At 44.5% G+C, this 16,774-nt stretch overlaps 1 protein-coding gene across 4 annotated transcripts in view; it reads left to right on the top strand.

Moving 5' to 3' along the window:
- The window catches only part of B3GLCT (beta 3-glucosyltransferase), a 410,530-nt gene that overhangs the window by 140,659 nt on the left and 253,097 nt on the right, over nucleotides 1–16,774 (top strand). For all 4 annotated transcript variants that reach the window (XM_088460254.1, XM_088460251.1, XM_088460252.1 and 1 more), the window contains exon 4: nucleotides 3,573–3,682. In XM_088460254.1, coding sequence (XP_088316380.1) covers nucleotides 3,573–3,682 — 110 coding nt within the window. The remainder of the gene's footprint in view (nucleotides 1–3,572; nucleotides 3,683–16,774) is intronic.

The raw sequence follows: 16,774 nt of genomic DNA, 5'->3' as shown, positions 1-16,774 counted from the left end.
CATGCATCTGTCTGTAATAAAATAAACACAGATGCAGGGATGGTTCAGTGAGAACTATCCGTGCATCTGTGAAAAAAAAAAGTGTTTTAAAAAAAGAACGGCGTGCCCCCCACAGAGCAACCAGCCCCGGGCTTTTAGGGACCCAGTGCTGGTTGGGCAACATATGGGGAACAAACGACGTGGGAGTCCCCCTAGTTGGAACCAGCACTGGTTGCCTAAATATGGGGGACAAATGACGTAGGGGTCCCCCTATTCTGCGCACCAGCACTGGGCTCTGATGCGGTCCTCGTTCTGGAAATACGGGGGAAAAAAAAATGATTAGGGTTCCCCTGTATTTTCCAGAACCAGCACTGGACTTTTTCTAGCGGGGTGGCTGATGCTACAGCCAGGGGAGCCCTTTCACTGGGTCCCCCGGCCGCAGCATCAGCCCTGACCGCTAGTCAGCCCAGGCTGGGGATCCCTTGGGAGCTGGGGACCCCAGCATCACTGCATCTGTGCAGTGGACGCACGATGCATCGTATCGTGGGATTGTATGTACATCGTGTGTCAATTGTGTGGCCGGGACTGACAGGGAGCTGTCAGGGAATTGAAGGGACAATTGCATGATGAGTTGCATCGGCACTCATCGTGTAGGTGTATGGCCAGCATTTCTGTATTTTTTAATTTCTATCACAGATCACATAGAAGCATCTCCTACATCTGCAGTTTCCCCGTCTCTCCGCTCCTTTCTGGTGCTCAGTGCTAGGCCGTATGCTTATGGATCTCCTAATTTTTAGAAACTATGCCTGCATCAGTGCCTTCAATCCCAACTTAGGGCCTGATTCAGCAAGGATCGCTACTGCGATTCCGCACACAATTGTGTGCGGCCGATTGTTGTGATCTGAGAATGCATTGCACTGCGCATGCGCGAACTAGCCACTGGCATTGGGAGTGAGATTGCAGAGACTATGCAGACCCTTTGCAGATTGATTGACAGTTCCGTTTGTGGGTGGTGATGGATGGGGGGGGTTGGTGGTAGGTGAAATGCAGGCGGTCGGTGCATTCGAACACCATTCCAAAGGCGTGCCTAAATTTTCCACTGCGATGCCATACGCAGTCTGAGTAGTCATAGCGTGCGATGAAGTTAGCAATTCCTGAGTACGGTCAGAGCTTTGTGCAAGTGTGCATGAGGCTGCGATGGTACCGGTGGTTTTGCAGTCTTGCTAAACATTACGGATGTGTGTAAGGTAAGGTGGGTGTCCTTATGTTGTGCTGCGATGGCAGAGCGATTGCAGTGGATTAGCATACTATCGCAGTGAGACTGCGTGCGTAATCGCAATTGCAGATGCTATCCGTAGTTGATCAGACCCTTAGATGCAACTTGAGTCTACATAGCATAGCATGGCCTGGTGCTGGTTGCAGCTTATGCTCTGTGCCTTCGGCTATAGTGATAGTGCTCACTGTACATTTTATTTATTCGTTGATCAGTCGTTCAGAGCGTGTCATTGAGAAAATTAATATTATGACATCTTGTGGTAGAAAATGGCACAGCGTGTATTACAAAATGTCATGAGACTTATTGCTTTGGGAAACCTCAGTAAGAGTGATGACCTATATTTAGCTGAAAACTCCACTGCATGTTACACAAATGACAGGTGGTTTAATGTATCCTAAATCTGTAATTGCATAAATGACCCTTTTCTAAAAAACAACCATGGCACACCTGGAACTGGTTAAATGCCTGAAGGCAATTCTTAATAATATTTTAGTCTCTTACTTCAGTGCAGAAAAATTGTCACAAAGGGCTTGATTCAAACTTGCTTGGAATGCAGACCTGTGCGGCCATAGACTCACCATGTGCTGTCTGTTTTTCCTTTTCTTTTCTTTTGATGGGGCATGGCCACGTCTCCCTCAGTACCCGGGCCCGTTGCGGTTCTTGGCACCTTTTGTGCACGAGTGATTCCGAAGCAAACGCATTTTGGATGAATTTCACTGTGCAGTAAAATGGCCATTTTTGGGCGTTTTAAGAGAGGAGGGGGCCCATGTGCAGACTCAGGGTCTGATTCAGACCCGCTCGCAAGCGGGTTGATGGCCGGGCAGTACACACGCGCCGCGTGCAAGCCCTGGTGCAAGAGAGAAATTCTTGTGCTCCCGGGCTCGCTACAAACGGGGCAGCTGTCGATGTTGATCGACAGCTCGCCCCGTTTTGTAGACGGAGAGGGGGGGTGGCTGGCCAAATGGAAGAACGCCTGCCGTTTGGGGGCGGCCCTACTGACATCACTAATAGAGCCGGAAGCTCACTGGGACTTGCAGCAGATGAGACCCTACCGCAAGGGTCTCGTTGCAAGCCGCGATGGTCGCGACCATCACCTGGCCGCTCGCTAATGCTGCGGGTCGTCACCCACAGCTTAGCGAGCGGCCAGGAGGCCGGTCACAAAAAAACAAACAAAACGCCCTTCAGACCTGCGAGCTGCCTCCGGCAGTGAGCGGGTCTGACTCAGGGCCTCAGTACAAGTGGACGGGTCTAAATCAGGGCCTCATACGTGCCGTGGGACAGTAGATTCTGGCTAGTTGCCAGAATCGAATGCACATGCGTGGTTCTCCGGGAAAATTACGCCTGTTTTCCCAGGGACTGCAGTACTGCGCACGCGTGAGTTACCAGGAAAATGGCCGCCGCAATTTACCCAGTGATTTTTGCTCCTCTGAAGAGCAGCACTCTGGATCCCACAGACAGGCAAGTATAAGACTATATGGGTGCAGGGTGTGCGGTGTGTGGTGTGGGCCCGTGTGCACCACCCACCCTGCCCCCATTATAGATATACGCCCCTGCTAACAGGATAGTTGCACTTTTTTTTTACTGCTTGTACAGTGGTGAAAAAAAAAATCCCTGATAAGTGCTGCACTATGGGGATAATTGAATAGCCCCGGGGGGATCAATTAGTCTGTGGTAAATTACTACAGCTAATTGAATTCCCTCCATAGTTTGGTTGGATTTACTTGAACTCCCTTTTATTAATACCTATTTCTTTATTATATACTTTATCCCAGGGGTTCCCAAATGTTTTTGAATCACGGCACCATAGAGTATCAGCACTTTTTTTCATGGCTCCCTTAGGCCAAAAGTTTTCTTGAAAAATTTTAGCAAAAATGATGAAATGAAGTAAACTGTGCTTACTGGTCATCCTCTGGTTCAGTTATGTGGTGGTGGGGTGGGGGGGTTTGCGCTTGTGTGTCAACATATTTTATGATTGGCAGCTATCAGCACTGGTTTTGCCTATCACATTGACCATAAATAATTAGATTTTGGTCCTGGTCTACCAAACCATGGCACCCCTCTACCATTGCCCCTGGCACCTCAGTTTGGGAACCTCTGCTTTAATCCTGTTGTTATTGTTAGACTTTTTAATTCTTATGCGCTCTTTGCTGTTACCCCATCATTTTTGTGGCCTCTTTCCCGGATATGTCGCTCTCACTGCAAGTAGTCGGTCACGGTGACCAGACTATTGAGTTTACTTACCATCCCTGAGGGTTGGATTTTGAGAACTATTTTTGATTATGAAAACTAGTGAAATATATTTTTGGTTTCATTACAGAGCTGGAAGAAATTGTCATAGTCATACAAAGCCAGAGTAATCCATTTCATAAAAAGAGAGCTGAGGACCTGAAAAGAAATATTTTGGAACAGGCAGCTAAAATCGGCAAGGTATGTACAGTACGTTTCCGATCCTCCAGACATAATGACCAGGTAACAAGGGGCACTGTGCAGTTTGGCTGGAGGATGATGATGACATTTCTGTGTCCTGTTTTCACATACTTTGTGGCTCCTATATAGACAAAAATTTTGGAAAAAGAATGATTAATCGGTTCTATACACCAATTTATTGTTAGCTCTGGGCTGACTTGGGTTTTCTCTTGGAAAGGGCTTGTACAATATGTTGTATATACAGCAAGCAAAGAAGTCTATGGCAATTGTTAAAAATCTAGAAATGTATTGTTAAGAAATTGCTAAAAATGTGAATTTTTTCTTTGTTATATTTCTATTTTATTTATAGTGTTATGTTATGTGTGCTTTAGGGGCTGCTTGTGTTGTTAACCATGGAAATGTCTAAAATAGCGCTTTTATTAATTACTTACGATTCTGACGTATCATCTGCTCACAAACTAAACAGGACAGCCAGCTCCTAGCTAGCGGGATAGGTATGTGAATGAGACGCATCAGGAGACTGCACTGATTAATGTGATACGCAACGCTTGTATATCTGCGTGCGACTGCGTCTGTAAATTAATCACAACGGAACTTGCATTGTTGCTCTTCGTATACAGAGTCAGACTCCATTGCGCACAGATATACAAGTGTCGCAGGTCAAATTAAATCAGTACAGTCCCCTGAAGCAGATTGCAACTAGGACGCATTTTTAGAGGAAAGCCGAATCGTACAGGACCTGGTGTACTGAGAAGTGCTGTTCTTCGCGTCTGCACATCTATACCTTCGTTAGTCCACTCTCTCATGTGTTCAGCCCACATGCGCTACTGTCATGGACATATCTATAATGGGTACAGGGTGTATAGTGCACATGGGGCCCATACCACACACCCTGCACCCATTCTCAATACTTACCTTTCCATTGACCCTGGGAACATGGTGCAAGCTTCAGGAAATCTGTACGTGCTCACTTCAGAAATGAATGGGAAAATGGCCATCTCCCCGAGCATGTCGCCTGCACAGTAGACTTTGGCACAGTACCAGAGTCTCCTGCGGAAATCAGGCAGTGAGAGAGGGAAGGGGGGGAGGGGCACGGAGGCTGCACATGGGCGCTTCCCTCTCTTGATCCACCAATGTCTACTGTACTCTTTCACATAAAGTTTTGTCCTGACATTGACGTATTAGTCAGTCTGCACATTTATAGATCTATTATGCTTGCTCACATTGAATTAACGGGATGCAATCAGGAAACCGGCTGTCTTCATCCCGACAGCCGGCTTCCCGACTGCTTTATCCCGGCGAGGGTGAAATGCCCGGGGTCTAGATGTAGATGCCGCTCATTTCCCCAACACCGGGAGACCAGCGCCCAGCATCCCGATCGAAGGGATGCCGGGTGCCGCACGGGGGGGCGGGGGTGAGGGTTAGGTATCCTCCCCGGGGGACTTAGGTTTAGGCAGCGGGGAAGGGGGAGGTTAGGGTTAGGCACCCCTAAAGAGGGTTAGGGGGTTAGGTTAGTTTTTACTTACCTACGGACGATCGGGATTTCCAGCGCTGTCGGGCTTCCGCTGCCGGGATCTCTGCTTCTGTTGGCCTGCCGCCGCCGGCAGTATTTCATACCGATTCCGAATTAACTGATGCTGAAGATTGACAGCCCATCACACAAATATTATATGGTAAAAATGTGCAAATTCCGTGTATCACATCTAACTATTTGTCAGATGTGATATGGTTTAAATTAGGGATGAGCGGGTTCGGATTTCTGAAATCTGAACCCCCCCGATCCGAGTTGGGAACCGAATACGGCTCGGGTTTTCCCGCATGACTCGGAACTGAAATCGAGGCAAAACGTCATCATTCCGCCTTCCAGATCTTGCGGGTTTTGGATTCTATAAAAGGTCCCTGCGTCTGCGCCATTTCTCCGGCTGTGGTCAGTGAAAAGGGAGGGTGGGAGCTAGGGCTGGCTGGGCTGTGTTGTGCTGCTGTCATAGGGGCTGACTGGGCTGTGTTGTGCTGCTGTTGTCCATAGGGGCTGGCTGGGCTGTGTTGTGCAGTCAGTTGCAGTCATAGGGGCTGTGTCCACTCCAAAGTCTATAGGGGCTGGCTGGACTGTGTTGTGCAGTGTCCCATAAAGGCTGTAGTCCTAGAGGGGTGCTGTAGTGTTGTCCAGGAGGTGATCTGTGCATCAGGGGTGTACCCCAAAGTGCATTCCAAAATTTTTTTTAATTTTTTTTGTGAATTGTGTGCGCAGTAGCCGCACGTGCATCAACAAAGTAGCGCCAAGCGTGCACCTGTGTCATAAGTAAGGGACCGGCTGGCTCATCTCTTAAAGGGTGGTGTAACCCCCAAAGTGCACTCCAACAAAAATAAAAAAATCTTCTTTTCTGTGTTGTGAATTGTGTGCGCTGTAGCCGCAAATCCATCAACAAAGGAGCAGCGTCAAGCGTGCGCCTGTGTCATAAGTCTGTTAAAGGGTGATGTAACCCCCAAAGTGCGCTCCACAAAAAATAAACAATTCTTTTTTTTTTGTGTTTGTGTGCGAAATGTATGCGCAGTAGCCGCACGTGCATCAACACAGTAGCAACGCCAAGCTTGCGCCTGTGTCGTAAGTCAAAGGCCGGTTTGGACATCTGGTCCGGACTGAAGGACGTGCCAACAATTTCTGACATGTCTACTGTCACTGCATATGATACTTTCACCACTGACAGAATGGTGGAGGATTACATTGGTGACAGCATCCAAGTAGGGATCTCAGACAGTCTGTACCTGTACTGGCAGGAAAAAGAGGCAATTTGGAGACCCCTGTACAAACTGGCTCTATTTTACCTAAGTTGCCCCCCCTCCAGTGTGTACTCCAAAAGAGTGTTTAGTGCAGCCGGGAACCTTGTCAGCGAAAGGTGTAGGAGGATGCTTCCACAAAATATGGAGAAGATGATGTTCATAAAAATGAATGATCAATTATTCCAGGGAGACCAGCCTCCAGAAAGTACAGAGGGACCTGTGGTGGTGGATTCCAGCGGGGACGAATTAATACTCTGTGAGGATGAGGATGTACACAACACTGAAGAGGGTGAGGAATCGGTGGATGAGGAGGATGAGTGTGACATCTTGCCTCTGTAGAGCCAGTTTGTGCAGGGACAGATTAATTGCCAGCTTGTTTTGTGGGGGCCCAAACTAACCAATCATTTCAGCCACATTTGTGAGGCAGACCCTGGCGCTGAAATGATTGGTTTGTTAAAGTATGCATGTCCTGTTTATACAACATAAAAGTGGGTGGGAGGGCCCAAGGACAATTCCATCTTGCACCTCTTTTTTTTTCTTTGCATTATGTACTGTTTGGGGCCTAGTTTTTCAAACTGCCATCCTGTCTGCCACTGCAGTGCCACTCCTAGATGGGCCACGTGTTTGTGCCACCCACTCTTGTCGCTTAGCATAGTCATCCAGCTACCTCGGTGCAACCTTTTGGACATAAAAACACTATTGTGAGGTGTGAGGTGTTCAGAATAGACTGGAGATTAGTGGAAATTAATGTTATTGAGGTTAATAATAGCATAGGAGCAGAAAAACCCACATATTCTGTGATTCAGATCCAAACCAAAACACGAAAATTGGCCGGTGCACACTCCTAGTTTAAATGCTTTTCATGATACTTTTCTCAAGCCAGGATATGGGCAAGATGACATGACGGTGAGGTTGAGGTCGAGCCTAAAGGGCTTTACTGTAGCATTGTTGGTACACTGCAGGGCTAGAAAAGTGTGTATAGTGAACATTCACACACCGGATAGGGGTTATATTTATCATTTACTCTGCACCTGGAAGAAAATGTTGCAACTCACGGTTGGATAGTGGATGCTGACCTGTACTTCGGGATTGACGAGACCCAGTACTGAGGTGCGGAGTCTGACGTGTCGGCAGTGTTCACCAAGGACCCCTGCAAGGAGGTTTGGACTTAGCTGCGTTCGACACGCAGGTCGCGGCTCACAGTCGACAAGCTGGGTCAGAACCAAACGGACAAGACGGTGCCAGGGAGCAGACTTACAGGTCACAGAGAATAGCAATCTTTCAAACGAGCTCTTAAGACCCACTACTTCATTAAAACCTTCCAGCTCTCATCCTAACTTCCTGCTACATCTTCCTTTCTCCCCGCCTACCCCATTCTGTGTCACTAGTGTTTGTCTGCCCCTCCCTTAAAGAATGTAAGCTCTTTTGAGCAGGGCCCTCTACCCTCTTGTGCTTCTCCCTACCGTAATTTAATTTATCTTACTCCCCACTAGGGCAACTAACACTTGGCTGCTTATGTGGGCATAAAGGTTGCTAATATAGCAATGTTTATTATGTCCTGTATTGTATTGTATTATATTATATTGTATTGTAATGTAAGTCACTGGTTACTTATTTGTCTATGTACTTTGTAAGGCGCTGCGGAACACTTGTGGCGCCGTATAAATAAATGATGATGATGATAATAATAATAATAGCCAAGGTCAAAACACAGTACCAGGGAGGAGACGGAATCAGGTCACAAATTAAGCCAAGGTCAGGAACGAGCAGCAGTAATCACTGGAACGCTGCAGTATGGGTTGGAGCACTTGCCTAGTGCCCAGAGACTCCTTTATAGGGAGTTCAATTCTTCACACCAAACATGACGTCACGTTTGCGCGTCTGTCCCTTTAAATCTTCTTGCAGATTGGCGCGTGCACCCCTAGGGGGAGTTGCGGCTGCCTGCACTTGCAGCCGCCGGGGGAGGACAAGAGAAGGAGCTGGGACTGGAACATTAGCAGCGGGTGCCCGGGGATGTCCCACCCACTGCCCTACGCCACCCAGGACCCTAGTGCTTCCGGAGAAACGGTAAGAGGGCATTGGGTTCGTCCGTGCAGTGATGGAAAGTTTGGCACATGTGAATTAGAGTATGGTGCTGCAATTTGTGGTGTCTGCTGGAATGATGAGTGGGATAGATTTATTACTATTTTCTATGTGGTTGCTGGCAGGTCAGCCAGATAGTAACAGCTTCTCTTGGCAGTGCATCCTATAAATTCACTAACACCTCAGAGATTATACTGAATTCTTCAGCCCAGAAATGTCTGCCGCCTCTGTATATGGGTGACTGGTACACTTAAAAGCTTCATCTTGTTTCACCTACGTTACATTTCTATTTGTTTTCTTTCTGCTTTTTTGCCACTAGATGTCAGCATTGCATTCCAGATTTTTTTTTTTTTTAATAATTAATGTACAGTGCATATGATATAATGTTCTATTTACAAAGCTAAAGGAAATTAAACGGATGTTTGTTTCCTCCCTTCATACCTACTGTATTTGTATTTTAAGAAGAACATTTATGTTTTCTATAAAAACAATGCAGATTAATAATTTAAATGGTTAATCAGTATTTCATCATATTGCACATTGTGCTAATGTTCTTTCCTACACATGTTCTTGGCTCTATTATTATCAAGGGCACCGAGGGGGAGTGGAGCGGGTACTAATTTCCGAAGCTCGAGCTTGGTGGAGGGGACCGGTGGGGACTAGGGTCAGCTGCTAAGTCTCCCCACATACATTGTCACCCTGTGTGGTTGCCAGCGCCCACTACAGCAACGAGGAGGAGGGGACATGAGGACGGGGGGAGGGGCGGTGCACTCTGGAAGAAATCTCTCCCCATAGGGACCGGCTGCTGTGTGGTGGGGCTATGTGATTTCAGGGGGAAGGGTTCCTCCTGCAGATCATAGTCCCGCCCACAGCAGCCGGCCCCTATATGGAGAGACCTCCTCCTGAGTTCAGTCACGTCCCCTCCTCCCTGCCATCCTGTGGGTGCAGCAGCTGCTGAGCAGGACAGGTGCCCCCCTGTACAGCGTGCGGTGTACCACATACTATGTATTCACATTTTTTTCAAGATGGGGAGCCGCTTCCTCTACAGGACGGTAATTTGTTGCTGCGCGTAACCGAAAATGGGGGCGTAGGCCTAAGCACCATAGGGCTTGCCCCCAAATGCTGTTATTTGGGGGCGTGCCCGTACGGCACGTCTCCCGTTAACGTCAGGCTGGGGGCGAGCCCAGCACTACATCATTAGCTGAGCTGCCCCCAGCTCTCTTCCTGCACTGAATGGATGCCGCACGCTTCCTCTTCTCCGGGGCTGGCACCACCGCACAGCTGTAGAGGTGCCCAGCCTCCCAACCGCCTGTGGGACTCTTTTTCCCTTGGGTGGAACAGCGGGGCAGTGCCCGAAAAAATAGGACTGTCATGCTGAAATCGGGAATGGTTAGGAGGGGTGCGCCCTCTATGGGTTGGCGCCCCTGTTCGACTGCACTGATCGAACATGCCTCGCGTTGGCCCTGGGCCACGCCTTTCCATATTGGCCACATCCCCTCTCAGTACTCGGACCTGTGGCCGCTCTCTACGGCCCTGTATATTATTTACCTAGTATAATGCTTCTACTATGTGTGTTGGGGATGGGTGGGGGTAAATGAAGTACCCTTAGAAAAGCAATGCAAACATTAGGAGGACATATAAACTTCACACAAATAGGAGTTTCGTAGTATTGAAACCCATCATCTCATCTCTGTGAGACAGCAATTGTATAGAGTTTTGCATTCTTATTCTAACAAAGCTTACATAATAGGAGCTATGTCTGTACATTTTTTGTTTTTTCGGATCATTTTGTTGTTTCAATCTTTCAATTGCTTGTTTCGTTCCATAAATTGTTAGGTAAACACAGAAAAACACTATCCTTAATGTGTTCTTACAACATTTTCCATTCTGCAGCAATTACCCGCAGCACTGCATTAGTCATTTCATGCGGCAATTGAAATTCATTTGACTGCCTAAATAAAGTCTGATCCAGTTCTTGGCTGTGGACAATTAATTAATTAAATGGATCATTTTAGTATTTAGCCAATGGAGACTCATCAGACTGTTTTTCAGTTTTATACATAAACAGTTTGTTTTTACAAAAAATAATAATGGTTGTAAAAGGAAATTGCGATATTCAGGATAGTAAACACTACACCAAATAGTTTGTGTTCAATCTGTTTTTATACTTTTTTTCGTCAAACAAATTGTTTGGTTCAAAAGGAAATCAGGAAAAAAGTATGACTTGTAATTTTTTTTTTTTTGTTCTCTCTTAAGCCCTTTTATACTGTACAAAAAGAATATACACAGTTAGGAGGACAAAAAAAAAAAATCAGCTGCAATGAAAAAATGCAATCTGCTTATTCACAATATAAATGTCAAAGATAATCTAATAAACTTCAGCTCTAAATAAACTGTCGGTCGGCAATATGATAAATATCTCATAAATAATGTTTGGTGAAATGACAATAAAAATGAAAAATAATTTCAGAAACTATATTAGTTTATGTGCAACAGTCATTATTTATTTATTGTTTCTTTTCATACAGACAATATTTCTTTTACTTTGAGTTTTATTCAGTGGCGTCACAAAGGGGGTGCACCAGCACCCGGGTGTCCCCCGCTGAGGAGTGACACCAAGATGCAGACTCCCCCGCACTGGGCTCCTGTCACTGAGGGAGCCGGCCAACACTCCACACAGGGACCTTCTGCACTCCACCTTCCCCCCCCCCAAGTATCAGGCACGGGGGTTCGGGCTGCGGCCACGCCCCTGTCCCGAGTGGCCACGTCCCATTTTCAGTACCGCACGCACATCGTCCCTCCCTTCACCGTCCATACTGTGTGTACAGTGTCCCACAACGTTTAACTAATACGACGGTGTATATATATATAGATATATATATATATATGAGTGTGTGTGTGTATATATATATATATATATATATATATATATATACATACATACAGTCAGGTGCATAAATATTGGGACATTGACAGAATTTTCATATTTTGGCCTCTATTCACCACCACAATGGCTTTGAAGTGAAACAAACAAGATGTGATTTAACTGCAGACTTTCAGATTTAATTTGAGGGTAATTCCATCCAAATCAGGTGAACGGTGTAGGAATTACAACGGTTTCTATATGTGCCTCCCACTTTTTAAGGGGCCAAAAGTAATGGGACTATTAACTCAAAAGATATTTCATGGACAGGCGTGGGCTATTCCCTCGTTATTTCATTATCAGTGAAGCAGGTAAAAGGTCTGGAGTTGATTCTAGGTGTGACATTTGCATTTGGAATCAGCTGCTGTCGACTCTCAATATGAGATCCAAAGAGCTGTCACTATCAGTGAAGCAAGCCATCATTAGGCTGAAAAATAAAAACAATCCCATTAGAGAGATAGCAAAAACCATTAGTTGTGGCCAAATCAACTGTTTGGAACATTCTTAAAAAGAAAGAACGCACCGGAGAGCTCAGCAACACCAAAAGACCCGGAAGACCACGGAAAACAACTGTGGTGGATGACAAAAGAATTATTTCCCTGGTGAAGAAAAACCCCTTCACAACAGTTGGCCAAATCTCCAGGAGGTAGGTGTATGTGTGTCAAAGTCAACAATCAAGAGAAGACTTCACAAGAGTGAATAAAGAGGGTTCACCACAAGATGTAAACTATTGGTCAGCCACAGAAACCGGAAGACCAGATTAGAGTTTGCCAAACAACATCTAAAAAAGCCATTACAGTTCTGGAACAACATCCTATGGACAGATGAGACAAAGATCAACTTGTACCAGAGTGGTGGGAAGAGAAGGGTATGGAGAAGGAAAGGAACTGCTCATGATCCAAAACATACCACCTCATCAGTGAAGCATGGTGGTGGTAGTGTCATGGCGTGGGCATGTATGGCTGCCAATGGAACTGGTTCCCTTGTATTTATTGATGATGTGACTGCTGACAAAAGCAGCAGAATGAATTCTGAAGTGTTTCGGGCAATATTATATGCTCATATTCAGTCAAATGCTTCAGAACTCATTGGACGGCGCTTCACAGTGCAGATGGACAATGCCCGAAGCATACTGCAAAAGCGTTTTTGCAGATGGACAATGACCCGAAGCATACTGCAAAAGTGTTTTTTAAGGCTAAAAAGTGGAATGTTATGCAATGGCCAAGTCAATCCCCTGAACTGAATCTGATTGAGCATGCATTTCACTTGATGAAGACAAAACTGAAGGGAAAATACCTCAAGAACAAGCAGGAATTGAAGACATTTGCAGTAGAGGCCTGGCAGAGCATCACCAGGGATGAAACCCAGCGTCTGGTGATGTCTATGCGTTCCAGACTTCAGGCTGTAATTGCCTGCAAAGGATTTGCAACAAAGTATTAAAAAGTGAAAGTTAGATTTAGGATTGTTTAGTTTGTCCCATTACTTTTGGCCCCTAAAAAAGTGGGAGGCACATATAGAAACTGTTGTAATTCCTACACCGTTCACCTGATTTGGATGTAATTACCCTCAAATTAAATCTGAAAGTCTGCAGTTAAAGCACATCTTGTTTTTCATCTCAAAGCCATTGTGGTGGTGAAAAGAGGCCAAAATATGAAAATTCTGTCAATGTCCCAATATTTATGCACCTGACTGTGTGTATATGTATATATGTATATGTGTGTGTGTATATATATATATATATATATATATATATATATTTTTTTATTATATATCTCTCACAGGGGCTCTGCACTCACCATAATAACTAACAATAATAATAAACATAATAAACAGTGGGGTTTTGGTTCATGAATTGATCAATGCATTTAAGCTTGCAGCCCCTGTCACGGGACCCCACTTTACTGCAAATCCCTACTCTATTGCTCAGAATTATAACATGTACATAGCAATCACATTAGTGTTAAACTCAGGGTATGCTATCAAGGTATAAAGCTCACAGCAACTTTGCTTTTAAACGTGAGACAGTTACCAAGCACACCTTTTGCAAAGCACCTATGAAAACAGCTGACACAAGTTAGATTAGATTCTTGTTCATTTTTGTCTGTGGCATTTGCACTTTTTACAATTGGATTATTATCTACACGTATTGATTGCACTATATATGAAGCGCTTTAGCATGTATTATGGCTACCAGTGACTTGGAAGGAGATTTTTCCTCATTTTTATTACAGTGCGATAACTATGAGACCCCTCTGTTTTTCAGACCAGGATGCGGAACATATAGGAACCGACTCTGTTGGATGCCCCAATTGATTCCAATGCAGATAATTTTAGGGAATTACTTAAGCTAAAAAAGAGGGAATTAGACTATTTATATCATGCAAGAACTCTCTCGGATTACCACCGCTCCAAGCAAATCCCACGTGGGTTTAGAGTAGGGATGTGCAGGCTCGGATAGGTTCGAGTTTGCACGTTGAGTTCGGATTTTTCCCTCCAAAAAAACGGAACAAAAGTCCAGGAATGATGATGTTCGTCCATGCAAGATGACGTTTTGCCTCTTTTTGAGTTCCGTTTTTTTGGAGGGAAAAATCCGAACTCAACGTGCAAACTCGAACCTATCCGAGCCTGCACATCCCTAGTTTAGAGTACATAATACTCCAACAATTGGGCGCTGCAATATGATTTTTTGCAAAAAGTGGGTCTCCATATTAAATAAATGTTCCATGGATCTTATTTTACTGGTAGTGGAGGAATCCACTAGAGAACTGAACATCACGAGGGACAATATAGCCAAATTAGAAAAATAAATTCTACCAGGTTTAACCACAGACATAAACACTGACTGGATCACTAAGTTGGGAGAGCAGGTAGAACAGTACAAAACAGATCTATTAAAGTATAAGAAAAATAAATTTAAAAAAGTACAAACAGATTATGCTCTACACAGAGTCTACAGCTGGTTGGGAAACAGTGGAAATACTTTACGTACAGGACCCCCTAATCAAATCAGGAGACGTCCTTATAGAGTACGTTTTAACAGCACATCTGTTAGTGAATCTGAGGATTGTCAATCCCAAATTATAGCACCTCAAAGTTCCACTGGTGCACGTCCAAAACGCCCCATTATCCCTTTAGGGGTCAGCACTCGGACTAGGAATACGGTCCGAGGTGCAAATATACCAGAAGAGGGGGCCAGAATAAAAGACAAAATAAACAAACAGATACCAAAACACAGGAGGATGTAATTTTTAATCTATCCTCGGTCGTTCTCTCAGCTGTTGAGCAGAGGGTGCTTTGCAAGGGACTTTCTTTTGTTCCTACTAACAAGGGTAACCCGTTTAAATGGAAGACTGACATGTATAAATTACACAGATCCCTGAGATTGAAATAACATTTCTCCAAATCATCTAGTAATGAGAGGGCTAATGTTCTACCTGCTAAAGTGCAGAAATTGGGAAATAAGTCCCGTTTCGACCCTCCGTCAAATAATGCTTCCCTAAAAACTTTTTACAGGCTTTTAGATGATGCTGGTAAGCCAGGACAAAAAAAATGTTTTTCATCACAATCTCTCTGTACAGGAACGACAAGCTCTTTTTGCACTTGGCCAACGTCAGAACATAATTGTGCGGGCTGCGGACAAGGGAGGTGCAATAGTGATACAGGACACTGACAAATATATTGCGGAATGTGTACGCCTTCTCAGTGACTCTGCTTCCTATGAATTATTAGAAAGGGATCCTTCTATGAGTTATAAAAATTAATTAGATGCTATTTTACAGCAAGCTCTTTCAGATGGGTTAATATCCAATGAATTGTTATCTAAATTATCGGTGTCTTGTCCGATTGTGCCATTATTTTATGTACTACCAAAGATACACAAGGATGCACAGAACCCACCGGGCAGACCTATTATCTCTGCCCGGGGGTCTCTGTGTGAACCAATAGCGGTTTATCTTGACGTATATTTGCAATCATTTCTACAAAACACTTTTTCTTACTTAAAAGATTCCAACATGTTACTTTTGAAATTGCTTGATTGGGCCCAGGTGCCAGCTGATTTGACTCAAGTTACATTGGACGTATCAAGCCTTTACACTTGCATCCCGCATCAAGCGGGCTTGATTGCGGTGAGAAATTTAATTACAGCCAATGTTTGGTATGCGGGACCAGATATAGATTTATATTTGAATTTGTTGAGTTTTACACTCACACATCATTATTTTTTATTTAATGGGCAGCTGTTCAGACAACGTACAGGCTGCGCTATGGGGTCTTCAGTAGCTCCGTCGTTTGCCAACTCATATGTGGTTTATTGAAAAATTCCTTTTCTTTGAGAATGAGGAAATAGCCAGTCATATTAAATTGTATTATTGCTACATAGATGATATTTTATTGTTTTGGCAGGGGGATATACAAGTTCTCTTTGAAGTTATAGTCTTCAAATCCTATTAAATTGACAATTACAGCGGATAATAATCAGATCTGTTTCTTAGATATTTTGATTACTATTTCTGGAGGTCAGTTAGAGACGTCGCTTTATTCTAAGCCCACCGATCGGAACATTCTTCTACACTACGAGAGCTTTCACCCTAGGGCATTAGTGCATGGGTTACCGTACTCTGTTTCTCAGGGTGGTTAGATGCAATAGCAACAGAGAGTCCACTGAGGCTCAACTTGATGTCATGGTTGAGAAATTTAAATCTCGGGGTTACCCATTGGATATCTTGACAAAGGCCAAAAATAAAGCTATGTCACAAAACAGACTGTCATTACTTAAGTCATTATCTGACAGTAAAAAAGAAAAAGGCTTCATACCATGGGTGAATTAATTTAGTATCAAAAGTAATCATACTCGTAAAAAAGCCAAGGAGTTGTGGCCGATAGTCAAGTCAGATCCTGATTTAAAATGTTTGTCAAATTTACGGTTGATGCCGTGTTATACTAGAAGTAAAAACATTAAAGATATTGTGGTTAAGACCGATGTGACAGGCTTTGCTAAACCCAAAGTCAAAAAACCACATTTTCTAAGTCGCAAGAACGGCAGCTTTCGCTGCTTAGGGTGCACCACTTGTTCATACCTATTAACAGGGGATTACATCACACATCCGTATACAGGGAAACACTTTAAAATTAGATGGCCGCTGTCATGTAATTCAAGCTTTGTCATCTACGTGATAATTTGTCCGTGCAGACTTTATTACATCGGGAAAACCGAATGCACATTTAAAATTCGTATGGCCCAACATCGTTCAGCTATACGTATAGCTTTAGCCGTTGGTTCTAGTGAGCAGCCTGTGGCCCGTCATTTT

The sequence above is a fragment of the Taudactylus pleione genome, unplaced genomic scaffold (assembly GCF_031769625.1).
Source record: "Taudactylus pleione unplaced genomic scaffold, aTauple2 ptg000043l, whole genome shotgun sequence".
NCBI lineage: Eukaryota > Metazoa > Chordata > Amphibia > Anura > Myobatrachidae > Taudactylus > Taudactylus pleione.
This window is presented reverse-complemented; position numbering and strand designations above follow the sequence as displayed.